This window comes from Tupaia chinensis, unplaced genomic scaffold (assembly GCF_000334495.1).
Source record: "Tupaia chinensis unplaced genomic scaffold, TupChi_1.0 Scaffold144882_1, whole genome shotgun sequence".
In the NCBI taxonomy this organism is placed as follows: domain Eukaryota; kingdom Metazoa; phylum Chordata; class Mammalia; order Scandentia; family Tupaiidae; genus Tupaia; species Tupaia belangeri.
The window spans coordinates 30,840-42,000 of NW_006204741.1; the positions used below are offsets into that span (position 1 = coordinate 30,840).

The following is an 11,161-nucleotide window of genomic DNA, read 5'->3' on the forward strand; positions in this document are numbered from 1 at the left end:
AAATTATCCTATTAGAGAAGAAAATCACTGGCTTACAGAAACACCACATTTCTCTGAATTCACAAAGTCAGGACAGACTAGTGATTAATCTTTATTTGCCTATAAATATAAAATCTAACTTCTAAATGATAAAATTGGAAAAAAATTATAAAATTCATTATTTCCAATCTCAGTCAATCAATTCTATTTTTGAATAAAGTTACTGTCTACTTTTAAGGTAGTGAAATATATTTTCCTAGTGACATAAAAAAAATACTTACAGGAGCCAGCAAATGTCAGGGTGGCTAGGGACACTGGACTCCCATATGGCTGACTGCAGTTTGAGTCCTGCACCTGGGGGCTTGCTTTATCGCTTTCCCTCTCTTTCTTTCTCAGGCTCTGTCTTATTCACACATCTCACTCTCTTTCTCTCTCTCTCAGGCTATGTCCCTCTCTAGTGAAATAAATAAATAAAGTTAAATAAAATAATTATTAAAAAAAAAATAGAAAAACTACCTCTGTACCACAAACTCAGTAACCTAACTCAGAAACCTGAGCAATCGTGAAAAAATTACTAACCAAGGACAAACTCTCATTAGGGTTAGAACCAACCATATTTAGGAAATACTCCTACTATTTAAAATTCTAGTGCACGTACTGATTAGTGAAGTCTAGAAAAGTCCTATATGCACCAGCAGAAGTTAAGTTTAGACAAAGTAAGAAAAATACCTCAGAAAGAGATCAAAGTGCTTCAGTAAAGCCTTGAGATGCTTTGCAGAAAAGGACATATTTCCAAGGATTTCCGGAAGTTTCACTGCATTAAAACAAAGGAAAAACAATTTTCAATCATTAAAATATGATAGTACACAGGGTACATTCAAGAATCATCTGGCTCTATATTATTCTTATTGTAGTCTAAATTAATACCCATAGTATTAAAAACTCTAACTGAAAAAAGTTGAAACCAGTTGGGACAGGGCTTTAGGGTGAGTCCATGCTCAGGATCTGAGAGTCACTTTGGAACTTTTGAACTCCATCACCCACTATCCCAGTGGTCTACGCTAACCCTGCCAGCCCAATGGGAGTCTGGAGTGCAATCTGGGCAGGCCTTGGGTGAGTCAGTGCTGTTGGCCTGAGAGCCTCCATCCACCAACATCCTAGCAGCTGGTACTTGCCCACCCACCCTGTTCTTCCTGGAGTCTTGAGCTGGGTCTGGGCCAACCTTAGAGTGAGTTGGTGCGTGGGACCTGGGAGCCACATAGGTCCTTTTGGACTCCATCACCCACTGTCCCGGTGGCATGGGCTCGCCCCGCCTGCCTACCTGCCAGAAGTGTTGACCCGATCTGGGTGGACCTTAAGGTGAGTCCATGCTCAGGGCCTTAGAGATGCTTTTGAAATTTGGTACCCCAACCAGCATGCAGAACTGGATCATCTTCACCAAGTTATAGTTCCTTAGCTTGCTACCACCTCATCCAGAACTGAACATTTGCTAGAGGAGCCAAGTACCTGAAGTTACCCATAATTGCTTTGACCTGGGAGACACAGCCCTCCAATAGGAACACACCTGGGAACTAAAGGTGAAGTTTTCTGCAGCAGTACTAAAGAATATACTCCAATAAACTGAAAAAAAGTGAATAGTGCATCAGATGACTAGACATCAGTACACACCTTGAAGAAAGATGAGGAAACTAGGTGATAGCTCCTTGATAGGTGAGGGTAGTAGCCCCTCACCAACAGTGGACAGCACATAAAGAAATGCACAAAAATGTCACAAGAAGAATATAGTGACAAAACTCAATGAGATGCAAGAGAAAACAGATAACCAGTTTCAGGAAATGAGAAAATCATTTCAGTACATGGAAGTGTTATTTCATAGAGAAACAGACACCCTAAAAAGAGAATCAGTCAAAACATCTGGCCGAATTATTCTGATTGTAATTGAAATTAACACAGTACTAAACAAAATTAAAAACTGTAACAAAAAGCACAATGCAAGAAATTAAAATCTCCCTTCAAAGCATTAACACCAAATTGGACTGTGCAGAAGAATGAACTTCTGACTTCGAAGACAAAGTCTCCAGCACAGACCAAATCACTGAAAAGAAGTGGGGGGTGGGGGGGACAAACCACACAACTAAAACAAACACAAAATTCTAGACACCGTGAAATGTCCAAATATCCATAAAATGGGTATTCAAGGAGGTGAATCTGCTAACGATATCAAAAAATCTCTTTCAGGAGATGCTATATGAATACTTCCCAAATATTGAGAAAGATGGCAAAATTAACATCCAAAACATAAAAATGACTCCAAATAGAATCAACACGAAAAGATGCTACTTCTGACCCATCATAGCCAGATTGGTAAAAATTAAAGACAGAGACAACTTTCTAAAAATGACAAGGGAGAAACGTCAAGTTACGGATAAAGGTTATCCCGTTAGGCTACTGTCAGACCTCTCAACTGAAATAATGCAGGTAAGGAAAGAACAGGATGATGTGTTCAAAATTTAACATTTAAAGGTAACTATAGCGTCAAGTTTGAAATGAACTACAGAAGGAGTCCTCAAAAATTCACTAACACATGGAAACTAAAAAACTGCTACTAAACAAATTTACACTATATAGAAATTAAGACGGAAATCAAAAAGTTCAAAGAAAACTCTGAGACACTAAAAGAATAAATTGAAGAAGACAAAAAAGTGGAAAGACAACCCACATTCCGGGATTGGGAGAATTAATATGATCAAAATAGCAATTCTATCCAAATTATTCTACAAATTTAATGCAATACCAATCAGTGTATCAGAGACATTCCTCACAGATCTAGAAAAGACAATTATAGAATGTACCTGGAATCATACAAGACCCCATACTGCCAAAGCAATCCTGCATAGAGTGAAGTATAAGGCACCCTTACCCCAAAATATATTACAAAGCTGTGATCCTCAAAACAGCATGTTATTGGCACAAAACAGACATGTGGGCCAATGAAACAGATAGAGACCCCAGAAATAAACAGCAAAATGCCCAAGACCTCAAACTATAAAGCTACGGATAGAAAATACTGGAGACACTTGGGCAAACATTGGAGTAGGCAAAAACTTCTTAAAAAAGGTCACCAAAGCACATGCAATAATCCCCAAAATAGATAAGTCAGAGTACATCATATTAAAAAGTTTCTGTACAGCAAAGGACACAGTAAGTGTGAATCGACAACTCACAGAATGGGAAACTGTTTGTGTAAACTATGCTCCAGATAAAGGACTGATAACCAGAATACACAGAGAAGTCAAGCGGCTTAACCATCACCACCACCTTCCCCACTACCCCCCAAAAATCAACCCAATTAAAAGATAGGAAAATGAGCTGAACAGACAACTCTAAGGAAGACATAGTAACAGTGAAAAGGTGTATGAAAAAAGTTCTCAACATCCCTCATCATAAGAAATATACAGATTAAAACCACAATGAGATTACCACCTAAGACCAGTAACAATGACTAAGAATGAAAAAAAAAAGTAGTGTTGGCAGGATATGGTGATAGGAGAATTGTCCTACACTACTGGTTGAAATATAAATTGGTCCAGTCACTGTAGAGAACAATATGGATATTCCTCAAAGATCTACAAACAGACCATATGATCCAGCAATCCCACACCTGGGTGTCTACCCAATGGACAGGAGAATACTTAGCAGAAAACTGCTTGCACATCTATGTTTATTGCGGCATTATTCGCAATTGCCAAGACATGGAATCAAACCAAATGTCCACAAACAGAAGAACAGATTGAAACATTACGGCACATGCACTCTATGGAATACTACATGGCCATATAAAACAACAAGACCCTGGCTTTTGACAGAAAGTGGATGAATATGGAGGACTTACTACTGACTAAAGCAAGTCAGGCTATGAAGGAGAGACATTTATGTGTCCATTTAATATATACTATCCGCCCTATGTGGCTGAAACAGAAAGATCCGAACATATAAAAACATGGAAATAGGTATAGTTTTGTAATGCAGTGTGTGAAAGAGGTGGGAGGAGGAGAGTGTGAGGAGGGACATTACGGAGAAAATTAGAGAGGCAAGACATTTATGGGAAACAGAAATGGATTATTATCGGTTGATGATAACATGTATTGTATCCCTGACTGGACTGGTGTCAAATGTATTCACGCTGGAAAATTAACTTTCCAAATTAATTGATACATAGGGGCTGAATGTGTAAGAGAACTTAAAAGAAAAAGAAAACGAGTTATAAAAAACTATTCAGAGAAACTATGATAATGATCAAACAAATGTTTTTAACCTACCGGACAGAGCAATAGCAGTCATAGCAGGGAAGTTCATAGCAATTAATGCTCACGAGGAAAAAAAGGAAAGGTAGCAAATTACCTAACGACCCAACTCAGAGAACTGGGAAAACTAACAAACACATTCCAGGAGGAAAAAAATAATCTGAGCAGAAATAAATTATATAGAGTAGAAAAGAACTACACAGAAAATAAATGAAACCAAAAGCTGGTTCTTTGAGAAGATAAACAAAACTGACACACAGTGAGGATAATTGAGAAGAACAGAGAAAGGAACCAAATACATCAAATCAGCAAAGAAACAGGAGTTGTTACAACAGATATAACAGAAATACAAAATAGGATGAGAGTACTATTTTACCAACAAACAAGATCTAGAGGAGATGGACAAATTTTTGGACATGTAAAACTCACCTAGACTGACCAAGAATAAAATAGGAAATCTGAATAGAACCATAACAAGCAATGAGATTGCATCAGTAATAAATAGTCTCCAAACAAGGAAGAGCCCAGGTCCTAAGGCTTTACCTCTGAATTCTGAAAAACCTTTGAAGAACTAACTCCAACCCTCCTTAAAGTATTTTTAAAAAATCGCAAGGAAATAATCTCCCAGAATTCATTCTATGAAGCCTCCAATAGCTTAATTCCAAAACCAGACAAGGACATGACAGAAAAAAAGGAAAAAAAAAAGAGAGAGAGAGAGAGAGAGAGAGAGAGAGAGAGAGAGAACTGCAGGCCCATGTCCCTCATGAATATGGATGAAAAAATTCTCAATGAGCTATTAGCAAATCAAACTCAACCACATATTATAATAATTATAATCATGACCAAGTACGCTTTATTCCAAAAATGCAAGGATGGTTCAATATATGCAAAACAATAAATGTAATGCATCACATTAACAAAAGGAAAGATGATGAGGACCACCATATGTCATAATGGCACAATGGTTCCTAGACTCCCTCACAGTTGACTATGGTTTGCATCCCTAATCCAGTGCCTTAAACTCATGACTGATGTGCCCAAAATCCTGAAAGGAGAATGGAGGAGAAGGAATTGTGGCATGGCCTTCCCAGCTGAGGGATGATTTCTTATTTTCTGTCTCTTGTCTCTCTCTGTCTCTCTAGTGAGTGCACATGTCCTATAGCAAAAATGTCTAAAAAAAAAAAAATCGATGCAAAAAAAGTATTCAATAAAATACAACATCCCTTCAAAATTTTTTATGACTAAGGACTCTCAGAAAAATCAGTATAGAAGGGATATCCCTCAACACAATAAATGCCATCTATGAAAAACTCAGCTAACATCATACTGAATGGGGAAAGCTGAAAGCTTTTCTACTTGAAACTGAAACAAAATAAGGTTTCCTACTTTCTCCATTCCTTTTTAACACAGTATTCTAGCCAATGCATTTAAACAAGAGTCAAAATTAAAGCATCAAAATAGGAAAAGAAGTGAAATGATCTCTATTTTCAGATGATAGAATGTTATACATAGACAATCCAAAATAAACCATGAAAACTTATGCTTGGAAGTGATATACAAACATGGTAAAGTGGCAGGATACAAAAATTAATGTTCAAAAATCTATACTATTTTTATACACCCTAAATGGACAGACTGAAAAATAATGGAAAGAAATCCCACTTACAATAACCACAAACCAATAATTATCAAGAAATAAGCCTTACTAAAGATATAGAAGATCTCTATAAGAAAAACTATGAAATACTAAATAAAGAAATTTAAAATTATATAAACTTAGAAAAATATTGCATGTTCCTGCATTGAAAGCATTAATATAATCAAGATGACAATCCTGATTAATCTACAAATTCAATGCAATCCCACTCAAGCCACCAGAGATACTACTTACAGAAACAGTAAAAACAATCTGAAAAATTGTCTGGAAGCATGAAAGGGCCTGTATTGACCAAGTAGTATTCTGTAGGGAAGGTGAGTCCATGCTCAGGGCCTTAGAGATGCTTTTGAAATTTGGTACCCCAACCAGCATGCAGAACTGGATCATCTTCACCAAGTTATAGTTCCTTAGCTTGCTACCACCTCATCCAGAACTGAACATTTGCTAGAGGAGCCAAGTACCTGAAGTTACCCATAATTGCTTTGACCTGGGAGACACAGCCCTCCAATAGGAACACACCTGGGAACTAAAGGTGAAGTTTTCTGCAGCAGTACTAAAGAATATACTCCAATAAACTGAAAAAAAGTGAATAGTGCATCAGATGACTAGACATCAGTACACACCTTGAAGAAAGATGAGGAAACTAGGTGATAGCTCCTTGATAGGTGAGGGTAGTAGCCCCTCACCAACAGTGGACAGCACATAAAGAAATGCACAAAAATGTCACAAGAAGAATATAGTGACAAAACTCAATGAGATGCAAGAGAAAACAGATAACCAGTTTCAGGAAATGAGAAAATCATTTCAGTACATGGAAGTGTTATTTCATAGAGAAACAGACACCCTAAAAAGAGAATCAGTCAAAACATCTGGCCGAATTATTCTGATTGTAATTGAAATTAACACAGTACTAAACAAAATTAAAAACTGTAACAAAAAGCACAATGCAAGAAATTAAAATCTCCCTTCAAAGCATTAACACCAAATTGGACTGTGCAGAAGAATGAACTTCTGACTTCGAAGACAAAGTCTCCAGCACAGACCAAATCACTGAAAAGAAGTGGGGGGTGGGGGGGACAAACCACACAACTAAAACAAACACAAAATTCTAGACACCGTGAAATGTCCAAATATCCATAAAATGGGTATTCAAGGAGGTGAATCTGCTAACGATATCAAAAAATCTCTTTCAGGAGATGCTATATGAATACTTCCCAAATATTGAGAAAGATGGCAAAATTAACATCCAAAACATAAAAATGACTCCAAATAGAATCAACACGAAAAGATGCTACTTCTGACCCATCATAGCCAGATTGGTAAAAATTAAAGACAGAGACAACTTTCTAAAAATGACAAGGGAGAAACGTCAAGTTACGGATAAAGGTTATCCCGTTAGGCTACTGTCAGACCTCTCAACTGAAATAATGCAGGTAAGGAAAGAACAGGATGATGTGTTCAAAATTTAACATTTAAAGGTAACTATAGCGTCAAGTTTGAAATGAACTACAGAAGGAGTCCTCAAAAATTCACTAACACATGGAAACTAAAAAACTGCTACTAAACAAATTTACACTATATAGAAATTAAGACGGAAATCAAAAAGTTCAAAGAAAACTCTGAGACACTAAAAGAATAAATTGAAGAAGACAAAAAAGTGGAAAGACAACCCACATTCCGGGATTGGGAGAATTAATATGATCAAAATAGCAATTCTATCCAAATTATTCTACAAATTTAATGCAATACCAATCAGTGTATCAGAGACATTCCTCACAGATCTAGAAAAGACAATTATAGAATGTACCTGGAATCATACAAGACCCCATACTGCCAAAGCAATCCTGCATAGAGTGAAGTATAAGGCACCCTTACCCCAAAATATATTACAAAGCTGTGATCCTCAAAACAGCATGTTATTGGCACAAAACAGACATGTGGGCCAATGAAACAGATAGAGACCCCAGAAATAAACAGCAAAATGCCCAAGACCTCAAACTATAAAGCTACGGATAGAAAATACTGGAGACACTTGGGCAAACATTGGAGTAGGCAAAAACTTCTTAAAAAAGGTCACCAAAGCACATGCAATAATCCCCAAAATAGATAAGTCAGAGTACATCATATTAAAAAGTTTCTGTACAGCAAAGGACACAGTAAGTGTGAATCGACAACTCACAGAATGGGAAACTGTTTGTGTAAACTATGCTCCAGATAAAGGACTGATAACCAGAATACACAGAGAAGTCAAGCGGCTTAACCATCACCACCACCTTCCCCACTACCCCCCAAAAATCAACCCAATTAAAAGATAGGAAAATGAGCTGAACAGACAACTCTAAGGAAGACATAGTAACAGTGAAAAGGTGTATGAAAAAAGTTCTCAACATCCCTCATCATAAGAAATATACAGATTAAAACCACAATGAGATTACCACCTAAGACCAGTAACAATGACTAAGAATGAAAAAAAAAAGTAGTGTTGGCAGGATATGGTGATAGGAGAATTGTCCTACACTACTGGTTGAAATATAAATTGGTCCAGTCACTGTAGAGAACAATATGGATATTCCTCAAAGATCTACAAACAGACCATATGATCCAGCAATCCCACACCTGGGTGTCTACCCAATGGACAGGAGAATACTTAGCAGAAAACTGCTTGCACATCTATGTTTATTGCGGCATTATTCGCAATTGCCAAGACATGGAATCAAACCAAATGTCCACAAACAGAAGAACAGATTGAAACATTACGGCACATGCACTCTATGGAATACTACATGGCCATATAAAACAACAAGACCCTGGCTTTTGACAGAAAGTGGATGAATATGGAGGACTTACTACTGACTAAAGCAAGTCAGGCTATGAAGGAGAGACATTTATGTGTCCATTTAATATATACTATCCGCCCTATGTGGCTGAAACAGAAAGATCCGAACATATAAAAACATGGAAATAGGTATAGTTTTGTAATGCAGTGTGTGAAAGAGGTGGGAGGAGGAGAGTGTGAGGAGGGACATTACGGAGAAAATTAGAGAGGCAAGACATTTATGGGAAACAGAAATGGATTATTATCGGTTGATGATAACATGTATTGTATCCCTGACTGGACTGGTGTCAAATGTATTCACGCTGGAAAATTAACTTTCCAAATTAATTGATACATAGGGGCTGAATGTGTAAGAGAACTTAAAAGAAAAAGAAAACGAGTTATAAAAAACTATTCAGAGAAACTATGATAATGATCAAACAAATGTTTTTAACCTACCGGACAGAGCAATAGCAGTCATAGCAGGGAAGTTCATAGCAATTAATGCTCACGAGGAAAAAAAGGAAAGGTAGCAAATTACCTAACGACCCAACTCAGAGAACTGGGAAAACTAACAAACACATTCCAGGAGGAAAAAAATAATCTGAGCAGAAATAAATTATATAGAGTAGAAAAGAACTACACAGAAAATAAATGAAACCAAAAGCTGGTTCTTTGAGAAGATAAACAAAACTGACACACAGTGAGGATAATTGAGAAGAACAGAGAAAGGAACCAAATACATCAAATCAGCAAAGAAACAGGAGTTGTTACAACAGATATAACAGAAATACAAAATAGGATGAGAGTACTATTTTACCAACAAACAAGATCTAGAGGAGATGGACAAATTTTTGGACATGTAAAACTCACCTAGACTGACCAAGAATAAAATAGGAAATCTGAATAGAACCATAACAAGCAATGAGATTGCATCAGTAATAAATAGTCTCCAAACAAGGAAGAGCCCAGGTCCTAAGGCTTTACCTCTGAATTCTGAAAAACCTTTGAAGAACTAACTCCAACCCTCCTTAAAGTATTTTTAAAAAATCGCAAGGAAATAATCTCCCAGAATTCATTCTATGAAGCCTCCAATAGCTTAATTCCAAAACCAGACAAGGACATGACAGAAAAAAAGGAAAAAAAAAAGAGAGAGAGAGAGAGAGAGAGAGAGAGAGAGCTGCAGGCCCATGTCCCTCATGAATATGGATGAAAAAATTCTCAATGAGCTATTAGCAAATCAAACTCAACCACATATTATAATAATTATAATCATGACCAAGTACGCTTTATTCCAAAAATGCAAGGATGGTTCAATATATGCAAAACAATAAATGTAATGCATCACATTAACAAAAGGAAAGATGATGAGGACCACCATATGTCATAATGGCACAATGGTTCCTAGACTCCCTCACAGTTGACTATGGTTTGCATCCCTAATCCAGTGCCTTAAACTCATGACTGATGTGCCCAAAATCCTGAAAGGAGAATGGAGGAGAAGGAATTGTGGCATGGCCTTCCCAGCTGAGGGATGATTTCTTATTTTCTGTCTCTTGTCTCTCTCTGTCTCTCTAGTGAGTGCACATGTCCTATAGCAAAAATGTCTAAAAAAAAAAAAATCGATGCAAAAAAAGTATTCAATAAAATACAACATCCCTTCAAAATTTTTTATGACTAAGGACTCTCAGAAAAATCAGTATAGAAGGGATATCCCTCAACACAATAAATGCCATCTATGAAAAACTCAGCTAACATCATACTGAATGGGGAAAGCTGAAAGCTTTTCTACTTGAAACTGAAACAAAATAAGGTTTCCTACTTTCTCCATTCCTTTTTAACACAGTATTCTAGCCAATGCATTTAAACAAGAGTCAAAATTAAAGCATCAAAATAGGAAAAGAAGTGAAATGATCTCTATTTTCAGATGATAGAATGTTATACATAGACAATCCAAAATAAACCATGAAAACTTATGCTTGGAAGTGATATACAAACATGGTAAAGTGGCAGGATACAAAAATTAATGTTCAAAAATCTATACTATTTTTATACACCCTAAATGGACAGACTGAAAAATAATGGAAAGAAATCCCACTTACAATAACCACAAACCAATAATTATCAAGAAATAAGCCTTACTAAAGATATAGAAGATCTCTATAAGAAAAACTATGAAATACTAAATAAAGAAATTTAAAATTATATAAACTTAGAAAAATATTGCATGTTCCTGCATTGAAAGCATTAATATAATCAAGATGACAATCCTGATTAATCTACAAATTCAATGCAATCCCACTCAAGCCACCAGAGATACTACTTACAGAAACAGTAAAAACAATCTGAAAAATTGTCTGGAAGCATGAAAGGGCCTGTATTGACCAAGTAGTATTCTGTAGGGAA

The 11,161-nt window shown here is 36.5% G+C and overlaps 1 protein-coding gene across 2 annotated transcripts in view; it reads right to left on the reverse strand.

Moving 5' to 3' along the window:
- The window catches only part of LOC102470289 (male-specific lethal 3 homolog), a 64,315-nt gene that overhangs the window by 4,136 nt on the left and 49,018 nt on the right, over nucleotides 1–11,161 (reverse strand). For both annotated transcript variants that reach the window (XM_027767873.1, XM_006167495.2), the window contains exon 12: nucleotides 709–793. In XM_027767873.1, the coding sequence (XP_027623674.1) occupies nucleotides 709–793 (85 nt within the window). The remainder of the gene's footprint in view (nucleotides 1–708; nucleotides 794–11,161) is intronic.